General features: G+C 41.0%; 1 protein-coding gene across 2 annotated transcripts in view; it reads left to right on the forward strand.

Moving 5' to 3' along the window:
* The window catches only part of Bmx (BMX non-receptor tyrosine kinase), a 62,749-nt gene that overhangs the window by 10,312 nt on the left and 28,959 nt on the right, over window positions 1-23,478 (forward strand). For both annotated transcript variants that reach the window (NM_001109016.1, XM_039099943.2), the window contains exons 4-9: window positions 1,127-1,208; window positions 5,598-5,717; window positions 7,199-7,263; window positions 11,956-12,131; window positions 15,915-15,986; window positions 16,883-16,936. In NM_001109016.1, coding sequence (NP_001102486.1) covers window positions 1,127-1,208; window positions 5,598-5,717; window positions 7,199-7,263; window positions 11,956-12,131; window positions 15,915-15,986; window positions 16,883-16,936 — 569 coding nt within the window. The remainder of the gene's footprint in view (window positions 1-1,126; window positions 1,209-5,597; window positions 5,718-7,198; window positions 7,264-11,955; window positions 12,132-15,914; window positions 15,987-16,882; window positions 16,937-23,478) is intronic.

The raw sequence follows: 23,478 nt of genomic DNA on the forward strand, positions 1-23,478 counted from the left end.
CATGTAGGTTCAGGGGATCGAAATCAGGGCATCAGGCTTGATGGAAAGCACCCCTCCTTCTGAGCCACCTCACTGACCCTGTAGCCCCCTAAAGAATTTTAAATAGTCACATGTTAGATAGAGTGCCTTTGTGAGTTGTTTCAGCAGAACCAGGCCTACAACAAAGCTATCACCCAGTTGGGAAAAACAGAGGAAGAGGTGTCCATGGAGGCAACCTCAAACACAGCAGGGACACAGAGGCTACTCAAAGCCACGAATGTTTTCCAGCCCTACAGAGTTACTAGCCCACTACTTATGTTTATATACCCATAAAGATATATCACCGTTTAGCCAGGGTGATGGTGGTGCATGCCTGGAGCACTGACTGGAGAAGTAGAGATAGGCTGATCTCTGTGAGACCAGTCTGGTCTATAGAGGGAGTTGCAAGACAACCAAAGCCACACCAAGAAATCTTGTCACAAAACAACTCCCCCATCACAACTTATCTCTGAGTATACTTACTCATTTGTTAGAAAAGAGAAACCACACCCTCATATATAAATAAAAGGAAAACTATTGATGTAGGATAAGCCCAGCTACTAGGAGATCTTTCATAAGTGGTATGTGTTATTTCTCAGTTGTAAAAGAAACCTGATTCAAAGAGAGTGTAATTTTCAAACTGGGGCAGGTGTATAAGCATATGGGTACAAGAGGAGGGCATCAGGTTTCCTGCCTGTGGAGGCAAGACAACACACCAGGTGCCCAGCTGTCACTTTCCAGCTGATTCCCTTGAGATGGGATCTCATACTGATCCTGAAGCCCCAGGGACCTTCCTTCCTCTCTGTGACTTCCGTAGGACAGGGTTTGCAGGTTTGTGCTGCAGTGTGCTTTCCTTACCCACTGAACCATCTCTCGAACCTCACAAAATACTTCTAATTGTGACAGGAGTCACTGACTGGTTAGAAAGATAGACCGCAGCACCTCTAAGAAATACGTAGTTTACCATATTAAACATAACTCCAAAGCTAATGTATGTTCCATGAGAAAAGGGTTATTTCTGGTAACATAAAAATTTACAGGTACACCAGATTGAACTATGAAACACTTGTATCAAAATTCATTGCTCTTCTTTTTTAATCCCATGCAGATTGTGTACAAAGATGGGCTTCTTTATGTCTATGCGTCGAATGAAGAGAGCCGATGTCAGTGGTTGAAAGCGCTGCAAAAAGGTAACGAAGTGCTGTAATGAAGCCCTCAATGGTTTGCCTACGAAGCTCGGGCGATGGGTTCTAGTCATGCTTGCTTTTCCGTGGTCACCGTAGCTTCCACACTAAGCACAGAGCTAGCTATTGTGTTTTCCGCTGGGTGCGGTGGGGGAGGGGCTTGGGGGAGGGGCGAGGGCAAGGGGCAAGCCAACTGAGTTTCCTGCCGTGCTTCTAATCCTGTTGCTTCTAGTCTATTACATATAACATTGGCGATGTTAATAAACAGTTAGCATTAATAAGTACGGAGCACTAACCACTTGCCAGCCACTCTATTAAGCACACATGGCAACTTGTTGCATAATCGTCTTGACAACGCTATGGACAAGGGTATTATTAGTCTTCATTTTTTTTTTTACACAAGTTTAAAAGAAAATAGCCAGATGCCACAAGCCTTCATAATGGGAATCTCAAACTTCAATTACCTGGGTCCAACTTTTTAAATCACTATATTTTAACCTAAGTCACTATATTTTGCCCCAAACTGAGAATTTAATAAATATTTTGTTCGTGACTTTTAAGCTGCTACAGTAATACAGGAGAGATTTGTTATTATTAATTTAGTGCCATGATGTTTCCCTCTACAATCTTTTTGGTTTAAAAAAGGATGTAAGGATAATGTGTCACTGAAATCAGTGGTTCTACTGGTGCAGCTTCAGGTTTTAACATCCTAGACAGAGGAAGAGTTTGTTTTTACATTTACTTTTAGGTGATGGCGAAATCTCAGTGCACCTCCCATTACACACAGCCATTCCACATCAATGCAAATACATCCTTTCCCGCACAAAGCTCTCCGTTTTCCCTTTATGTGAAAGGACTTAGAAATCTATTTTGTAGAATAGGGAAGTGGTACATTATGGTGAAAATCATCCCTCATTTTCCGTAATCATCTCAGTGAAGTTAGAAGTGTATCTATCAGAGCCGGGCAAAGCTATTCTCTCTCTCTCTCTCTCTCTCTCTCTCTCTCTCTCTCTCTCTCTCTCTCTCATATACATATATGGAACATATTTCTTCTTTTCTCCTATAGCAATTACATTTATGAGTGACTTCAAAATGGAACACAATATCCTCTTACACATAGATCATTGTGGTTATAATGGGGCTTATAGATCATTGTGGTTATAATGGGGCTTATAGATCATTGTGGTTATATTGGGGCTTCCAGAAGGAGTTCTAAGGTTTTGCTTCTCAGCCATTCATCTTTTAAGGGACTCTCCTAGGGCTCAGTTGATACTTCTTATATTCACCTCTTGTTTAGGCCCCGTGTCTCCATGTGTGAGTTCTTCTGGAACTATACATATTGTCCAGGCTTTGGGGAGGGGGAAGGGTAGTACACCTGAGGGTTTATAGATAGAAACGGAGAACAAGGAGACAAGCAACATTACATCTCTTGGTGTTCACAAAATTGTAGTGTCACTATTCCTAGAGCTGCTGCTTGCACAACAGAAAGTGTGTGTTTTGTTAATAGTGCTTTGTACTGGTGGACAAAAGACATCGAACAGTCATTGGAACAAATCCATGCTTACCCTCTCTCCCACAGAGAGTGCAAGGCAGACACTCTTGGGATTCGGTAGCCATTGGAGGATGTCAGGGATACAGGGTCCTTCTAGCCCCCACCTCTTAAAACTTTTTTTTTCAGAGCTGGGGACAGAACCCAGGGCCTTGCGCTTCCTAGGTAAGCGCTCTACCACTGAGCTAAATCCCCAGCCTAAAACTTTTGTTCATCCTACATTACCTAGTACTGTGGCTCACATCTGTAGCTGGTCTTTGCTATGTTGGGGGCTCTTCTTTCTCCCACACTTCCTCCCTCTGAGTTTCGCCCCCTATCACTAGATAGGAGAAAAGGAAGGCTAGAGTAGAGAAAGAGAAATAGAGACCCCTGAATCTAATTTCATTTTTCTTATTTCTTCTTTGAACACGACTACTAACATAACCACAACCAACCCCACTGAGTGACCAACAACCACCAATCCTGCCTCTTGAGACCCCAGCATTCATTAAACTTCTAAAAAGTTCCCAGAATTCCAAATATTACACAATCACAGAAACTATCTGTGGCTGGCAAACCACACCTCTGCTAGAACACAAGGCAAATCATAGCCAGCTGCTGTGGACAGCCCAAAGCAACCCATATCCTACACCTGGGATTAAAAGGAAAGCATATTCTTACAATAGTTTTGTGTGTTTAAAAAGAGCCAAAAGTCCAGAATTCTCACTACACATATCTGTCTCTGCATATTATAGACGTTGGGAAACAGTATCTGTATATGCTTGTTTTTTCCAATCTGGAGGAGAGAGAAGGTGAGTGACATTGTCATCAAGTTAGCAAACTACCTTGCCATGGGAAGACAAAGACTCAGATATTCTTTCTTAAGAAATTTCACCAGTTTTCACCATAGCAATCTATTAACTCAGTAAGAGTCCTGATAGCAATAACAGTCAGTCCTCAGGGCTGTTGCGCAGACTAAATGATGCATGTGAGAAAAAGATACATAAAGTCACATACAGTTCTTAAAATATCATCAAGTGTGGGAATTGTTGCAATGTGGACTTTCGGACATCATTGGACAATTATTTACCCAGCAAACTCAATCATATTTGTTGGAAACATTTGAAATCTTGACACATTACAGAGCGATAGCTTATAGAGCAAGAAAGCATGCTATTCCAGTGGTTATTTGGGACTAAAATTAGAAATTAGCATTTTATGATCTTAATTCATTCTGTCATAATTAACCTTTAATGCTCATTAGCTTTTTCCTTGGTGCCAGCATTTTCGGCTAAACTGAACTGAGGTGTACTAAATAAATGTCACTACTAAAACCTACTGTCGACTGAACAACTGAAACCAATGACTTATGTATAGTATTTTATACCCTGTCAGTGATCCAGCACAATGTTGATTATTATTCCTTAGGTTGGGTTAATAAAGGAGGAATAAGACTTTCTTGGTTTCAAAGTTAAGGATTTCTAGGTGAACATAAAACAAAGAGGAAAGAGTTGGAGCCACATATAGAGCCAGCCCTCCCCAACTAAAGATGCTTCTTAAGCTATTAGCTACTAAACCCTTGGAAGTTTCTCTGCTGTACTGCAAAACTCATTAATTTTCTGTACATAGGGTATGACATTTCAAGATTAGAATTTAATTTGTCTAGATTAATATTGCCTTATTCTCATGGTTCGTTTTTTTTAATACTGGAGTTGTAGCCCAGGACTTGGTGCTTGCTAGGCGGGTGCCCTACCACCCAGCTACACCTGAAGATCCTCTTCTCTGATATATACATACCCTAAAAAGTACCCTCTAGCTAGGTGTGCTGCTGGAGTCCTGGAGTCCCAGCATTTGGGACTTGGATGCAAGAGAGTCAAGAGTCAAGGTCAGCTTTGGGTACACGGTGAGACAAAGCTAGACTTCTATACATGAAAAATAAAATTTTGTCTCAGAAAAATGTAGTTTTTTTCCTCCTCAAAGTATTCACCCCTTAGAGTAAGGATGTCAAAGTCATGGGAGACAAAGAAAAGACAAGAAGCTATTCTAGTTCAAAGACAACTCAAATACGAAATTTCATACATAATGCTGAACCAGAATTTTGATCAGAAAAAGATGTAACTTAAAGAACATTATTGGAACAATTGCAGAAAATCAAATGTAAAATATATATTCAATTTCCTGAAATTGACAATTTGCTTTATAGTTAGATAAGAGAATACCCCTGGTAATAGAAATTGTGTGGGGAAATATTCATGGGTGACATTATTCAAGCCATATAACTGCTGTTCGACCTAAATTATTAATTGAGTAATAATGATAAAATTTTAGACTAAAAATTGTGTGTGTGTCTTAAAGAGAAAAAAGCAGCAAAGTATTTAGTAAAAATTGGGGGGTCTAAGGAAAGGCTGGAAAAAGGATACAGTACACGATTCTTGCTGTACGTTTGAAACTTCTCCAAATGAGAACCCATAGCAAGTACATGTTCTCAGAAACTGTTTTGCCTAAGACCTAGTCCTGCCACCCAGCCTACTTCTCCAACCAAAGAACATCAGGTGTTATAACCCATTCAGGACCTTCCATATGTACTTATAAGACCGTAATGGCAAGCTAGCCAGTCTATACACTTTTACTAACTCGTTCATGTCAGAATTATACATTCTGCTGTGGTTAGACTGTGGATTGTGCTGTGGTTTCTGTTTATTTGAGTTTATTAACTTCCTAGTGACAAATAACTGCTTTGGTAGACTTACCTCAATTGCTGGTAAATGAGATCGCCATTGTAAAGAAATTAAAGCATTTACTTACTGCACTGCTTCTCTTGGGCCAATGTCTGCTTACATCTTGTACTCTTCCTGCTTGCCCTTCAGAGATACGGGGCAACCCCCACCTGTTGATCAAGTATCACAGTGGCTTCTTTGTGGATGGGAAGTTCCTGTGTTGCCAGCAGAGCTGCAAAGCAGCCCCAGGATGCACTCTCTGGGAAGCATGTATGTGTGATGGGACCTTGGGGTGGGGTCAAGCCTATCCAATGCCAGATTAGTTTTCCAAAAGCAAAATATGCCATATTGGTTGACATCCTAGCAATACAGCTTTGTGAACGCTAAGTTAAAAAATGAAGTCTAACTTTAGTGTCAGTTGAATCACACTCCCTTAATATTAATCTATGACCATTTTTCATTTCATGAGAAATGTTTTTAAAATTGAAACCATAATAAACAAACAGAGAGGAAAAGAACATGAACTTGGATGGGTAGGGAGGTGGGGAGAATCTGGGAGGAGTTGGGGGAGAGAAAAGAATATAATCAAAATAAACTTTATGAAAACATTATAATAAAATGTTGAAAACATGGGTTGAGAAATGACCCATTAATGCCTCTTATAATTTCCTTTAAATTAAATGTGAGCATATCACCACAAATCAAACTGCTAGGTTATCACACTTGATAAGAAAATAACAGGCTGGAGAGATGGCTCAGCTGTTAAGAGCACTGACTGCTCTCCCCGAGGTCCTGAGTTCAATTCCCAGCAACCACATGGTGGCTCACAACCATCTGTGATGGGATCTAATACCCTCTGCTGGTGTGTCTGAAGACAGCGACTGTGTGTGTGTGTGTGTGTGTGTGTGTGTGTGTGTGTGTGTGTGTGTGTGTGTTGGTTCCCAGCATTAGCACTTCACAAATTGTAATTCCAGTCCCAACAACAGATCCAATGCCTTCTTCCAGCCTCCTTGAAGACTGCATGCATATGGTACATAGATACAATCAGGCAAAACACCCAGCTATAAAATAAAAATAAAGGAAAATTTTTAATCAAAGGCAGGCACGAGGACATATATTTGTAATCTTGCTACTCAGGAGCTGAGACAAGAAGATCATAGTTTGAGACTAGTCTGAGATACAAAGCAAGTTTAAGACTAACCCTCACATTGAGAACCTGTCTCAAACACACACACACACACACACACACACACACACACACACACACACACACACACACACAGAGAGAGAGAGAGAGAGAGAGAGAGAGAGAGAGAGAGACCAATTCTTTCTTCTTATATAAAAAAGCAAAAAACCTCATGGAACAAACCTTTTTAAAAATATATAGTGAAAAATACAACTTAAATACGTAATATTTAAATATCACATATGCTAACATGATGATGGCTATCATTACAAGATTTGTTTAAAGTGATTGGTCATTCTGTACAGATGTGTTGGTTTCTTAATAACATGTGGAAATGAGGTGTAAATTGCTTGTTGGATTTAGAGGAACTTGAACTTTTAACCCAAGCATTGCAATATGTCAGTGGCTGGAAGTGGATGAGTGCTGTTTGAGTTGAGCATTGCATGAGAAAGCTTCAGAATTGCTGGAAATGTTAAGTCTAAGTTCAGTTGATCTGGTGAAAGCAGTTCATTTCTTTTCTGATTCCCGGTGTTGGGTGTTTTCCTTTGTTCTGTTTGCTTTTCAGATGCTGATCTGCACATTGCAATCAGTGATGAGAAACACAGAGCCCCCACTTTTCCAGAGAGGATAGTAAGTCCAGTTTTACATTATTTTTAAGGATGGGCTATTTGCACACATGTGTCATTCTATTTTGTCCTAATTCATCCTCTTTCTTCTCCACCACTGGTCCCCATTCATATTCTGTATGCGTGTCCTATGTATTCCTTGACCCTCTCATTTTTTTCCCCTTAAATTTTCTTTCCTCCCTCTTCATCATTCCTGCTTTAGTTTTATGATCTAAACACATACACATTTACACAGAGAGAGACATATGCATTCATACATGCACCTGTACACATAGTTCTGAATCTAGCTTCTGTATATGAGAGAAAATATGCAGCATTTGCCTTTCTGGGTCTGGCTTATTTGACTTAACATAATGCTTTCTAGTTCCCATGTTTTTTTTCCTGAAAATCACGTGATTTTGTTTTTTCTTTACATTCCATTGTGCGTGTGGATCACATTTCTTATCTAGTCATCTGTTGAGGGACACCTATGCTTTTTCCACTTCCTAGCTATTGTGAATAGTGTGACAGTAAATGAACAATATACATGGGTGTGGGTTACAGCTCCAGTTGGGGGCATAAACCTGGAAAGCAGACACTAAAAACATGAGGCAGAGTAAAGTCTCACGCAATACCCAACTTCATTCAGAGCATGAGACAATTTATATTCTGAGGCCATCTGACAGTTGGAGGTCAAATGAGCAAAGGTCACATAGTTTAAGCTGGATACAGTCACAAGGAAAATCACGCTTGGAAACTTCTCTGAACTAACAAAAGATGTTGAGTAATCTGACAGAAACCCACTCCTATTGACTATACCTGGGAGGGGCATGAAAGCACATTCCAAGAGCAACCCATGTTATGGAGAAACAAAAGTTACAAAACATTTGTCTTGTTCCCTTGGAGTTATCTTACAAGCTCCCAGAAATCTTCTCACACAGCTTCATTCATGGACCATGTTCCAACAGGTATGCAATTATCTCTAGGTCAACAGTCTAAAAAGTATTTTGCAAGCAGGATATAGTAAATAAACCGACAGTTGCCAGATTCAAGACTAGAAAATGGAGACTTCATATGAACTTCTCAGCAGAGAGAGAAAAAACTATGAGCTATCACTTATATCTATAGTTAGTATTAAATAATGTTTCAGGCATAGAACCATGTTAATTAACTTTGTTATTTATTAACTACTAGGTCTTTTGCTAACCAGCAAACCTAGAAGTAGCCACCCAAAATGCATTTGTGTGAGACAAATCTTTGTAATGGTTTCACCCATAACAGATACTGTTTCTTTTCTTACAAATATGGACAAAATTACCTTATGAAACAATCCTGGTGATGAAATGGGAGTCTATGGAATATGAAACATTAAACAGCATAACTTATTCTCTCTGTTACTCACCCCAAGCCCTTTAATGGAACTTCGCTGCCTCCAGATAAATTCTTTGACAGACTCCATAGTTTTCCAGTCATTGTGGTATAATAACAAAAATCTCCCCAATTATTGGTTATTAGAACAGCCTCCAAAGAGAACTGGGGATAGTGACACACACCTTTAATCCCAGCACTCAGAAGATAGAAGCAGGCAGATCTCCGAGTTGGAGGCCAGCCTGGTCTACACAGAGAGAGTTCAGGACAACCAGGACTACACGGAGAAACCCTGTCTTGAAAAGAAAAGAAAAGAAAAGAAAAGAAAAGAAAAGAAAAGAAAAGGAAAGGAAAGGAAAGGAAAGGAAAGGAAAGGAAAGGAAAGGAAAGGAAAGGAAAGGAAAGGAAATAAAAGTCAACCTCCCAAGTGTCTCCATTGCTGTTATAGCTACTTTTTTCTAAGTTACAACCTCTTCCCTTTACCTTGCTCTGGCATGCAGCAACTGGAAGCCTGCTTTGGGGTAGAGATCATGGAACCACTGGGCCTTCTGACCCTTTCAGGGTAAAGCCAAGTAACAAGAATATAATGAAAAAGACATACTTGCATAGCTACACATGGTCCTAGTATGATCTAGTAGCTCATGGCAGCTGCATGAGTTTTCCAGAATGTCTTTATCTTATGAAAGAATTATATCAATTTACTGCTGAGGGGGCAGATCCAAACGGAACTTGACAGGAAAAGATTCTTGACACTCAGCCCTTAAAGCATTTGCCACACCCCAAACTTTGCACTGGGTTATCCCTCCTATTTTAGACAGAGTGCCTTCAAGATGGTTTCTAGCCAGCTTGTAACCGGGGATGGAGCCTTTCTACAGAAAAACAAGCAATACTTTGACAGCTCTAGATCATGAAAATATATGCAACTTACACACCTCTTTCTTTTGTTGATAGCCATAGTCTTCTATTTTTAAAATTCCCAGGGAGGTGACAGCCTCTTCAAATCCTAGGAAGTGTTTCAAGTGGCCTCTGGGTTCCCTAGGATGTTATCTGAAATGGTATCTCTGGTCTATGATGTGTTTTAAGTTCTGATTATTTTTCTCCTTCTGATAAAACCCATATCATTTTCCTGAATCAACACAACTGACAAAAACAACTCATTAAAAAAATGAAGTAGATAGCAAGCAGTCTTCAGTTTCATGTCCATACAGAATTTTCAAAATGTGACATTATGTGGAAACAAGATGTTTTGGGGCAAAATTTATAGTTCAGGATCAAGATGAGATTACACAGGGTAAGAGTGGGTCATAAAGCTGAAGGCTGGTACTTTTGTAAGATAGAAGGCATAGGACTGTAAATACACAAAGCAGATGGCACTGTAAACACCCATGCAAACACTTCCTTCCACTTTTTCTCCTCCTCCCCCTCCACCCCATCCTGTGAGTGTGTATGTGTGTGTGTGTATTTGTGCGCGCACATGTGCGCGCGTTCGTGATATGCACATGTGTGACTATGGTACTTGTAGTACTAGGTACAGAGCATATTTTCTGAATTTGGCTGGGGGGGCAGCCCTATGGTCATTCTGCTCAGATTGCATTTGAATAATTTTATAATGCATTTATCTTCAGAGAGAACCCTTCTTTGAAATTTATCATTGATGGGATCCTTTATAACAAGTAGTTCTAGGGCAGTAAATCCTCAACTCCAGATAAATGATATCCCTGAAACGAAAAAGGAAAAAATGCAAGAAAAAAATCAAATTTAGGGTTTATACAGAATGATTTTTAATAGAGTCTAATATATACTCAGAAAAGCACACAAATATGTTCAGCTTGTAAATTTTCAACAACTGAACCAGTCTACATAAAACACATTTAGATTAAGAAATAGAACATCAGGAAATGCCAAGAGTACTTAGGTTTTATTTCAGTTAGCACATTAGTCAAGAGCAACTGCTAGCCCGAGAGATGTTCAACCTCATTGATTGTTTGCTTGATTTACTCAAACTCATCCTCACACAGAGTGGCAAATAGGCAGACACACACACACACACACACACACACACACACACACACACACTCGGGCGAGTGCACAATAGATAGATAGATAGATAGATAGATAGATAGATAGATAGATAGATAGATAGATGGATGGATGGATGGATGGATGGATGGATGGATGGATGGATGGATGGACGGGTGGGTGGATGGGTGGGTGGGTGGGTGCGTGGGTGGGTGGATGGGTGGGTGGGTGGGTGGATGGATGGATGGGTGGGTGGGTGGGTGCGTGGGTGGGTGGGTGGATGGATGGATGGGTGGGTGGGTGGGTGCGTGGGTGGGTGGGTGGATGGGTGGGTGCGTGAGTGGGTGGATGGGTGGATGGGTGGATGGATGGATGGATGGGTGAGCGAGCATAGAGATAGATTACATAGTCACTTGTCTGTCTTTTTTGGTTCAGTTTATGGGAGTTTTAATTTGTAATCAGTGGTTATATTTTATTTTCATTTTGTATAGAATTCTATCATACGGTTATACTACTGAACTATTCTCTTACTGTTGTCCTAACAAATTACCACAAATTTGGTAGCTTAAAGCAACATGCTTTATTGAGTTAATGCTTCATAGTTCTGAATTTCAAAAGCCTAAAATGAGTCTATTCCACTGTTTCTTCTGGAAGCTTTAAGGGCCATCTTTTCTTGCCTTTTTAGCTTCTGAAGGCTGCCATTTGCAGTGGATCCCAATGCCTTCCTTCATCTTTGGCACTGGAGGGGCAGCAGCTTCTCCACTCTCTGCCTCTGCTCACATGGTCACGCGTTCTACCTAATCCCTGACACTTCTGATTATGTCAGGCTCATCTCTATCTCTCAGAGTAATCCTCCAACCAAAACACATTAATTTAGTCATAGTCAGCAGAATCTCTTTCACCATGAAAAATATGTACAGATTCTGCAAGTTAAGACATGGACATCTACGGAAGCCATTTTTTAGCCTACTGCATCAACAATATATTTTCTATCTTATTATCTTGATAAATATTTTGGCAGTTTCCAATTTTATCAAATTCTAATTATTCTCCTATGGCCTTTTTTTTAAACACATCTTTAGGTTTTCGCTGCTGGATATACCATATAATCGCTGCCCTGTAGTATCCTACACCCAGCCTTACAACATTGTTCCAACTAACAAAAGCATGAGTGAACCGTGGTTCTACATCCTTGTTGATGTTTAATACTGTCTCTGTGCCTCCCCGTTTTGCTTTTCTTCCATCTTCCCTCTTTTTGTAGGAACTGGTATAGTTTGTTCATGGATCGGTGTCTCTTTTGTAATATGATGAAATCTCTTGTCCTCCAAAGCTGAAGATCCCAAGGGCAGTTCCCATTCTCAAAATGGATGCATCATCCTCAAGTGCCATTCCACCCCAATATGACAGCCACTTAAAGAAAAGTTATGACTCCCAGCCAACCGTCAACATACGCTATATTCCAAGGGAAGACTGCCCTGACTGGTGGCAAATAAGGAAACCGAAAAGGTAAAGCTAAGCACTTAAGTTGACTGCCCAGAATATAGAACAGACATTGCCCCATAGCCTCCGAGTGCAACCTCAATGCTGATGATACAGTTCTTAGCTGGACTACGGTGGTCGTCTCTACAAACATTCAGTACTTTAACCGAAAGAGTGGGGAAGCCAAGTGGTTCCTCTGGAGCTGAGAGTATAGATTTCAATGATCCATGATAGCTTTAGCATTTTAGTCCTTCCCCTTCCTCCCAATAACTGCCTAGTCCTAAGCATAGAATCTGTATTAAAAAGGATGAGTTTATAATGGGCATATTTAGTTCATTCAGGTTTTCAGCCAATGATGCTATCCAAACTTAGAATTGAAAGCATATTAAAAGTGACTATATCTTTGGGGTTTGTTCCATACCTGATGCTCAATAAATGTTTAATTAAATGGTAACTGGATCATATAGGAAGGGTCAAGTGTTATCCCTTCCCTCTTTGCTGTCTTAGACTTCAGTCCCAACATACTGGCCACTGTCTGCCATTCGCAGAGGTGTCAGCTTCCTTGCCAAGGGCTGCTGCTGTCTGTCTCTACATAGAGTAAATGCAGAGCATATCTCTGAAACATTGTTTATCTCCTTTTATGCTCTTATTCCGTGACTCTTCTTACCATCGTTATTTTTACCTAAAGCAAATGCCTCACGGTACCAATGATTCAGCCACAGAGTCATGTGGAACCTGAAAGAAAGGAACTATATACTATTGGATTTAAATGTCTTTAAAAATAATAAATCGTATAAATATATACCATTGGACTTAAATGTCTTTAAAAATAATAAATCGTGGTTTTTCACTTTAGGGCACAACTAGTTTCCAAGTGCACTGTCTATGCCTGATTGCTGAGGAAAGGCTGCATTTATTTGTCCTTTGTCTCTTGCGCTTATAGATCTGGGCTGGCAAGATGGCTGAGTGCCTGACTATCCAGTTCAGGCATGTCACCTCCGATGCTCTGAGTTCAGTCCCACATCTCGCATGATTGAAGGAGTGAACTAGTTACTTCAAGCTATTGCAAGCTCTCTCTCTCTCTCTCTCTCTCTCCCTCCCTCGCGCACACACACACACACACACACACACACACGCACGCACGCACACACACACACACACACACAGAGAATGTAAAAACAAAACACAAGACTAAATAAATTGCTTTGCCTTTTCCAATGAACGTTTCTTACAGAGGAGGAAGGCAAACTTCTGAGCGTGGGGGAGGCTAGTAGAGCAGGTTGGGAGGGAGGCATTTTAGAATCAAGGGCATTTAGAATTCTCTAAGCATATCTTAAAACAAAGCCAGAGGATCATTTCCTTGCCAAAGCAGCCTGTCCCTGTGAATTGTTTAGAAAAAAAGGCTTGGTTGTGAAGGCAAACAGGAAATGGGGTCTAAATTCCAGACAAAGAAACCTTTGGACTTGAGGAGGAGGTAAGCAGTTCCTCATGCTCTTAACACTCAGAATGAAAGAAATAAAAATGATGGATGGCAGAGGCCTATGCTATTTCTGCTGCTTCATCTGTGTCCAGATGAGTTGCAAGTGCAAGATTCTTAGCTCTAATCATGCCAACGCAGGAGAAAAATATACTCAACAAATATCTAAAGGGCAGAATGCTGTACATCCACAGGGGAGGCAGAGCAATGCTAATCAGTCTGTCTCTTGAGCCAGGTTTCCTGCTTGATGTGTTTATAAAAAGATAAAGAGAGTGGGGATATGTTCTGTGGAGGTGTGGTGAGGTGTTGGGGAAGGAGATGCCTCTGAGGGTCAATGCTGAAGCATCCCTTCCCCCTGAGGGACCAGCCACAAGTGTGTGTGTGTGTGTGTGTGTGTGTGTGTGTGTGTGTGTGTGTGTGTGTAGTATACAATAGAGTTCATTCAGGGCATGGGGAGGGTAATAGAGACAGAGAAAGGCAGAGAGAGAGAGAGAGAGAGAGAGAGAGAGAGAGAGAGAGAGAGAGAGAGAGAGAAGAATGGAGGACAGAGCAGGGGCAGGAAGGCAAGAGCAAGAGAGTGAGGAGGGAGCAAGCAGCCCCTTTTATAATGAGTCAGGCATACCTGGCTGTTGCCAGGTAACTGTGGGGTGGAGCTTAGACAGAAGGCTAACACTACTGCTGCTGAAGTAATTATGATTACTAGCAGGTCTCACTTGTACTAGAATATTGCTTCTCTAAAAGGGGCAAGATGTCAAATAAAGTCAAGCAGTTAAGACGTATCTGAAACAAATCATTTTGTCACTTAACATTCAATAATCATACATTTATAAATGTACTGTCAACAACAACAAACCACACAGCTGTCACCTCAAGGAGCATAAGGAAGTTTATTTTGGAGCCAGATATGAGTGCCCGTGGCCCAGGATCACAAATTGAGGTCACCCCAAATTCCATGTTCTAATGAAATAGCAATTTTATGAAGTTCTCATAGAAACAGAACAAAGAAAGTCATATAAAGCAAAACATTTTTCAATAGTTGGAAACAGTGATGGTGGAGGGGGACTATAGCGAAGGTGGAGTGTCTGTGTTATAGGTCTCGGATAGAATCAGATGGCAATTTAGCTTTGGGGTTTGTAGAAGCCAATGGTTGTTAAGTGTCAAAGAAACCAGCAACAAACATACCAGGTGCCTATTAACACGCCAAAGCAGGCACTGGCTAACTCTCTCAGCCTCATTCAGTACCTGTGGCCCTCCCAACATTTCTCACCACAACCTTTACCCTAAATGTCTCCCTCCCAGCTTCTTCCTTCCCTTCCCCCAGCTTCTCTATCTCCTATATAACACAGACTTTATGGCTCCACTTTGGCCTGGGCTGCTTCAGTTGGTCAGCCCAATCCTATCTTGTTCTCCCATTCCTTCCCTCCTCTCATGGTCTGGTTTAGTCTGCTGGCCATGCTCAACCCAGACTCTTCCCTCTGCCTGCTTTCTGCCTCGAACCTACAATAAAAACCTTCTCCATGCTATACGAGTAGTAGTCATGGCCTTTTATTTCCTTTTTCCAGAGGTCTGTTAAACTAATACACTGCAGAAGGCTTTCCTGTCAATCACAGGATGGTAGGCCATACACAGAGATGGACAAGGACTGGCTGACAAGAGAACTAAAGATAGCCTGAGATACATAAAATAAAATTAGGTTCTGGACATGCAACATTCCATTATCTCCACAATCACTGATGTTCTAATCCGTTAGCCTTTCAGAAGGGTCAGTGGAAGGTACGACTGTTGTGTTTATAAAAAGATAGAGACACAGAGAGAGAGAGAATACGTTTGGTGGGTGTGTAGTCTGTTGTGGGAGAAGGGGGTGACTCCACAGACCCATGTTGAGGCATCCCTTCCTCCAGAGGGACCAGTCACTTGATGGTATAATATAGAATAGAGTTTATTCAGAGCATGGGGAGGGGAGTGGAGAGGGTAGCAGGGGCAGAGAGAGGCAGAGAGAAGGGAAGGGGAGTATAGGCCAGTCATGAGTACATAGAGAGAGAGGGGGAGAGGAATGGGGAGAGAAGGAGAAGGTCAAGAGGACAGAGCAGGAACAGGAAGGCGAGAGCGAGAGCGAGAGCGAGAGCGAGAGCGAGAGCGAGAGCGAGAGCGAGAGAGAGAGAGAGAGAGAGAGAGAGCAGAACGGAGGGGGCAAGCAACCCCTTTAATAGTGAATCAAGTACACCTGGCTGTTGCCAGGTAACTGTGGGGCAGAGCTTAGACAAAATGCTAACAATGACTGCTTCCCAGGAACTTTCATTTTCACCACACTAATCATATACCTTTACTTGCAGTGAGGAAGACATTGCCCGCAGTAACCAATTGGAAAGAAATATTGTATCTCACAGCCCCTCAAAGATGTCATGGTAAATCCAATTGAGATGCTACTTTATATCCCAAATTTACTTCCATTTGTAGAAAAAAAAGAAAAAACAAGCACATTTGAAATAAGTTTGCAATGAGGCTTTACATGCAAGGTAAATATAGTCTAAAAATGTCCATGTCATTTGCCACTGAGGATTTATGTAGATCTCACTGAGGAGACGTCTCCTTGGTTAAGGTGTCTCCTCATACGGATCTTATCTACTCATCAGTTATGAAGTACTCTGCTAATACGCTGGCTCAGGCAACTTTAACAAGATAGAAAGCAACCCAGAATAAAGTATTCCCTAAGAATAATTCTGTGCACATCACCAACCTTTAAAAAATAATTATTCTTTATTTTTATGTGCATGAGTATTTGGGCTGCATGTATGGAAAGTGTACCACATATGTGTAGTACCCACAGCGGCCAGAAGAGAGCACTGAATCCCTTGGAATTGGAATTACATCCGGTTGTGAACTGCCACGTGGGTACTGAGAACTGAAGCAAAGCTCTCTGCGAGAGCAGGAAATGCTCTTAACCACCAAGCCATCTCTGTAGACCCAGCACCAACCTTTCACACTTCCTACAGTAGCCATCTTTGCAGGAGTCTTCATCTGTTTCAGAAGCTTGCTCTCCTTCTCAAGAGGCTCCTGGGAACTCAACCAGGAGCCTCTTTTGTTGAAGAGGCATTCTCTTCCTGCACTGGCTATAGGCTTAGCTTGTGAGCGACCCATTTTTCATTTTGCTGCTACTTTTCCCAAGTACAAAGGGGAAACTTAGAAGTCTTGATTTTTGTCTCTGTGGATACAATAACTTGGTATTGCAATACTAGGCAGTTGTATTGTTTCTCGCTTTCTTGTTTGTTTGGCATTCATGCTGTTTCTCAACTCTTTTAAGGGGATTCCCTGAGTCAAGTTCATCTGAAGAAGAGGAAAATCTGGATGCTTATGAGTGAGTATTGAAAGTCTTGTATGTTTTTCTAAAGCTAGAATTCGATATTTTTATTTGATTCCTCGAAGGCATTAAAATACATGGTTAGACACTCTTAGCAGGCTCTATTTACATGGGTAAATTCATGTGAGACGCTGGGCTATTTTTCTAAATGGCAGGTGGTAATGCACTCAGTTATTATCAGTGAAAATGTTTTCCCCAGTCTGGACCATCTAAATCTGCTGTCTACACTCGCTGGATTTATCATGTGCTGAATGCTTTTATTTCATAGATAAATAATATAATGGTCCTGCTCATTAGTTATTGTTTGATTCCTCTAATCAAGGAAACGTTTGAAAGCTCTTATTAAGGCATTTTGCACACTACACTAATTTGACACAGCAGCACACTGAGCTACTCAATGTAACAGCATTTATGTCTATAGTGTCTTATTCATAGGATGACCTTATTATTTGACACTATGATTGGGATCCCTGACAGAGAGATAAGTTCCAATAGCCATCTGGCACGAATTCATCTGTTCTAGGAAAAGAATAAGTGGCCACCATAACTGTTTCCTTGGGTAGGCTAAGGTTCTTTCCAAAATTCAGGGGTTTCTGTCATTCTATAAATACTGACTTTATTGTTTTGTAGACTTAAAGATTTATGCTGAGAAAAATTAGAATAGTATGTCATATTGTATTTTGCAGTCACTCGACATTTAAAGGACTTCAGAAAGTTTTAGGATTCATATGGACACTGGGATTCTGTATACTTTTAGTTAGATCTCTTTTGAATGAGTACTATTATTCGGTTTATTGGTTCCATGTGAAGTGAGAGCTTTTACAGTAGATCTGTATGTTTCCTCCTCTCCTTTTACCTATAATCTATCCCCAAGTTCTAAGCATACCTGTCATATTAGGGAAGATGTGGGATAGCCTCCATTCTCTCATGGTTCTACTTCTTTTTACATTCAAGCCTCCGATTATAGTTAACCTTAGCTATCAACTTAATGGAAATCTGGGAAGAGAGAACTTCAGTTGAAGACTTGCCTCCATCAGAGTGTCCTGTGAGCATGTCCGTGGGGCATTTTCTTGATTGATAATTAATAAATGGAAGGAATCCATCTCAGCTGTAGACAGTGCCATCCCTGGGCAAGTGGTTCTGAATGCTACAAGAAAGCAACAAACCATAGAAAGCAAGCCAGTAAGAAGCGTTCCTCTGTGATTTCTGCTTCAATCCCTGTCTCTGAGAGGAGAGCAAATCTTTACATCGAAGGCTTAATCTTTACACTGAGGTGAATGCTACCACACTGTCTCCACTAGGTTCAAATAATGCATGTGAGAGATTTACACATTGTGGAAGTTATCGTAAAAGACCTGTCTCCTTCAAAAATCAAAATCATTTCTCAAAAGGAACTCAAGACTTATAGAGTATATGACACTAAATCTTTATTATTATTATTATTATTTTTACTTATTCACTTTCTTCCTGCTCACTGCCCCCTCCCTCATCACCCCCACCCACAATCCTTCCCCAATCCCACATCCTCTTCTCCTCTAAGCAAATGGGAGCCCCCTAGCTATCTCCCCACCATGGCTATCAAGTGTCTGTAGGGCTAGAAGCATCCTCTTCCACTGAGGCCAGACAAGGCAGTCCAGCCAGAAGAACATATCCAATAGACAGACAACGACTTTTGGGACAGTCCCCGTTGTAGTTGTTTGGGACCCACATGGAGACAAAGTGCATATCTGTTACATATGTGCGGGAAGGCCTAAGTCCAGCCCATGTATGCTTTTTGGTTGGTGGTTCAGATTCTGAGAGGGCCAAGAATGACCCTACATCTTACTTGACATTCCTCTATGTCTTATACTGTGAGTGCCACTGTCCGTGGATCTTACATTCTTAATTCAATCAGCAATTCGACTTCATTCAAATAAAGATGGAAACACTGGGATTTAGATGGAAAATCAAGTTAGGACTAGAGCTGAGCCCCTGCTTTTTCAACATTAAATATTACATTTTAAAAACTAAGCAGAATCTGGACTCAGCAAAATAATGGCACAGGTAGCATGTCTATTCAATGCAAAAGGTCAGGAAGACGTGTGTCCTAGTTTGCTCTCCATTGTGATGAAACACTGACCAAAAGCAACTTGAGGGAGGAAAGGATTAATTTGGCTCACGCCTTCAGGTCAAGATGGATCTGTCACTATAAGAAGTCAGGGCAGGAACTCAAGCAAGAATTTGAAGGCAGGACTGCTTTCCTATACCATGCAGCATTTCCTCCAACCAGGGAACTCTTGCCCAGCTGAGGAAGTAGAGCAGAAAGCATGGAAGAATGCTGCTTGGTAGCTTGCTCACAGGGCTATGCTTAGCTAGCCTTTCTATACAGCCGAAGAACAGCTTACCAAAAATGGCACCACTTTCAGTGGGCTCAATATTCCTATGTCAACTAACAACCAGGTCAATCTCCCCACATGTATGTCCACAGGCCAATCTGATCTGGACAGTCCCTCGGTTGAGATTCAACCCTTCTCAGGTTGCTATGCCCAAGGCTAACTGAGACAATGCAGTATATATTGTCTCCCCTTTCAGGTGCAAGTCCCTGTATTTATTCCTGATGCTTTTTTCCTCCTATCTACCCATAGTTGTATGTCCCAAATCAGGGATTTAAAACTCTGTCTGAAAACAGCCACTTTTTCATCAGAGAAAACTTTGTGTCCCAAGGTATATAGAGTTATAAAATAAGTATAGAAACCACACTTTTACTGATCAAAATCATGAAGAATTTTATTCTAAAGCCATTCTTTTTTTTAAAACCAGTGAACCATGGAGGAATGGCTGGTACAAATTAATTTTTCTAATTATAAAAGATCTACGGAGCACAACTTTTTTTTTTATTATTAACTTGAGTATTTCTTATTTACATTTCGAGTGTTATTTCCTTTCCCGGTTTCCGGGCCAACATCCCCCAACCCCTCCCCCTCCCCTTCTTTATGGGTGTTCCCCTCCCCATCCTCCCCCCATTGCCACCCTCCCCCCAACAATCACGTTCACTGGGGGTTCAGACTTAGCAGGACCCAGGGCTTCCCCTTACACTGGTGATCTTACTAGGATATTCATTGCTACCTATGAGGTCAGAGTCCAGGGTCAGTCCATGTATAGTCTTTAGATAGTGGCTTAGTCCCTGGAAGCTCTGGTTGCTTGGCACTGTTGTTCATATGGGGTCTTGAGCCCCTTCAAGCTCTTCCAGTTCTTTCTCTGATTCCTTCAACGGGGGTCCTGTTCTCAGTTCAGTGCTTTGCTGCTGGCATTCGCCTCTGTGTTTGCTGTATTCTGGCTGTGTCTCTCAGGAGAGATCTACATCCAGCTCCTGTCTGCCTGCACTTCTTTTTTTTTTTTTTTGTTCTTTTTTTCGGAGCTGGGGACCGAACCCAGGGCCTTGCGCTTCCTAGGCAAGCGCTCTACCACTGAGCTAAATCCCCAGCCCCCTGCCTGCACTTCTTTGCTTCATCCATCTTGTCTAATTGGGTGGCTGTATATGTATGGGCCACATGTGGGGCAGGCTCTGAATGGGTGTTCCTTCAGTCTCTGTTTTAATCTTTGCCTCTCTATTCCCTGCCAAGGGTATTCTTGTTCCCCTTTTAAAGAAGGAGTGAAGCATTCACATTTTGATCATCCGTCTTGAGTTTCATTTGTTCTTGGCATCTAGGGTTATTCAAGCATTTGGGCTAATAGCCACTTATCAATGAGTGCATACCATGTGTGTTTTTCTGTGATTGGGTTACCTCACTCAGGATGATATTTTCCAGTTCCAACCATTTGCCTATGAATTTCATAAAGGCATTGTTTTTGATAGCTGAGTAATATTCCATTGTGTAGATGTACCACATTTTCTGTATCCATTCCTCTGTTGAAGGGAATCTGGGTTCTTTCCAGCTTCTGGCTATTATAAATAAGGCTGTAAAGCCATTCTTAATTTACATACAACTTTACCATTTATTAAAGATAAAAGCAAATTTGCTTGTTCACACTACATAAAGAATTAGACATTGATTGAATGTTTTAGAGTGGATTGATTTTTTAAAAAAATATTTTTATATTATTTTATGTCTGTGGGTGTTTTACCTAGATGTGTGGGTACCACTTACATGCCTAGTGCCCAGAGAGGCCAGAAGAGGGTGTTGGATTCCCTGGAACTGGAGTTATGGCCGGTTATGAGTCACCATGTGGTTGCTGGGAATTGAATTTATATCCTCTGGAAGAGCAGCCAGTGTTCTTAATTGCTGAGCCATCTCTCCAGCCCTTGATCAATCGACAGTTGTCAGTGCTGAAAATGTCACTTTGCGTAGGGATACAGTACAAAATGCAAAATGTTTACGATCATTTTAGAAATTGTTGGAAAGTCTGCTCTAATGCTAAACTAAAATTCATGGAATAATTGTTTTAATGAAATTCCAGAAAAATAATTCAAATGGCAACTATTAGAATGAAACATTCCAATAAAATACAGTGCAAGGATATACCGATTTGATGTTTACATGCTGAGAAAAAATGGTAGGAAAAGATTAAATCTTTGTTTTCAGGAATTAAACCGTTAAGTTTCTATGAGAGCTGACAACTTTCCATGTATAGTACAAATATTGTGATTCATAAAGCACAGTAAGTAGCCTTGACTCTGGGCCATGGTATTTCAGATACCATTTATTAGTGTTGTGGATATGATAAAATGCCCATTGCAAAGTGTACATATTGTGTGTTCAAATTAAGGCTGCACTGAAGTTGTATCATGTAACATGGGTAGGCACTGCCAGAAATACCTAATTCATCATTTGTTCAGTTTAAAATGGATTTTTGTTGGCTACACTTTCAGGAACCTTTTACTATCACCATTTTTGTGATCCACCCCCCATATTCAATTATTCAATCTTACATGAGGGTCCCAAATCCATTTCTTAAGAAGCTGTGTCCTGCTAAGTAGTAGCTCACACCTTTAATCCTAGCACTTGGGAGGCAGAGGCAATCAGATCTCCGAACTTGAGGCCATCTTGGTCTACCAAGTGATTTCTAGGACAGCCAAGATTACACAAAGAAACACTGTCTCAACCTCGCCAACCACCAAACACACACACACACACACACACACACACACACACACCCCTCAAAAGAAGCTTTGTTCTACATCACTTTTTCAAAATGGTCATTTGATTAGCTTTTATTAAATTGAAATGTGAGTTAAAAAGAAAACTGTCATGAATACCTCAAATGTTAATTAAACATTTGTAAGGGTAGAGTTAAAAGGGACTTCTAAAGATCAGCCCTGTGACAGCTAACCTTGACTGTCAACTTGACATTCCTGGGAAGAGGGAGCTTCAGATGAGGAATAGCCCTCCAGCTGTTGGCTGGGAGGCATTTTCTTAATTGCTAATTGAAATGTGGTGGGTAAGTCATATAAGAAAGGTAGCCGAGTGAGCCAGCAGAAGCCAGCCAATTCTCAGTGTTCTGCCATTGGTCTCTACTTCAAGCCTCTGCTTTGAATTCCTGCATTGATTTCCCTCAATAATGTGTAACCGGAAAGCTGAAATAATCTGTTTCCTCCCCACAGCAATGTACCAATGTAACACAGCAATGTAATGTAAATTAGGATAGTCTCCTTCTTCGTTTTACAGATAGAAAAGTCGGTGGTCAAAAAAAGACTAAGGCTTCTTCAGAATCAATCGTAGATGAGGTAGTTCTTTCTAGAACTCGGATCTCCAAACTCGCTGGTCTAAGAATCTTTCCACTTTATTGAACTGTGAACTGTCCTGCTGCTATCATTTCCTTCTTCCATTAATACAGATACCATACAAAATACCAGTTCCCATTCACTGAGAAAGCACTTTCCCCCTTGCCTTTCTCCCACAAGCCTTGCCATTCACCATCACTCTTCTGAACATCTTTCCTCTTCTAGGTGATTCCTCCTAATTCCCCAAACCCATGCATGCCCCATTGTACTTCATACCCTATTCATCCCCATGTGTGACATTTTAGCCCATGCCAGAGGGACACAGACATATCTAACCTCACATAAAACATAACTTTGTGGGTGCACTTCACATACAAAGAAAGGCACGATGTTCTTGGCTCATTCATTAAATGAGCAAAGGGTAATGTTTTTACTTCAAAATTTTATTATAGAACACTTTGTTTTCAAATTTTTATCATAATTCTCTAGTCATCAAAACAGTGCCATTGGCATGAAGACAGACAGAAACCCCAAGAGAGACTGGGCTCAGAAACAGCCCCACCATTCACAGGATGGTTTCCCAACAAAGGGCAAAGCTAGATATCCACGTGTGACGAATAGAAAGCCAGACCTTACATCACACACAATGATTAACTCAAAATGTATCCAAAAGCAAAGCTAAGAGCTAAAACTAAAATTCCCAGGGCAAGCTATAGCCAGCTCCCTTGGGTGGGTCAGTGCTTTTGTGGCTATGACTACCAAAGATTCAACCAAAGCCAACAACCCAGCTATTAATGGGCAGAGGAGCTGGACACAGTTCTTCGAACAAAGAAGGCCA

Source organism: Rattus norvegicus, chromosome X (assembly GCF_036323735.1).
Source record: "Rattus norvegicus strain BN/NHsdMcwi chromosome X, GRCr8, whole genome shotgun sequence".
NCBI lineage: Eukaryota > Metazoa > Chordata > Mammalia > Rodentia > Muridae > Rattus > Rattus norvegicus.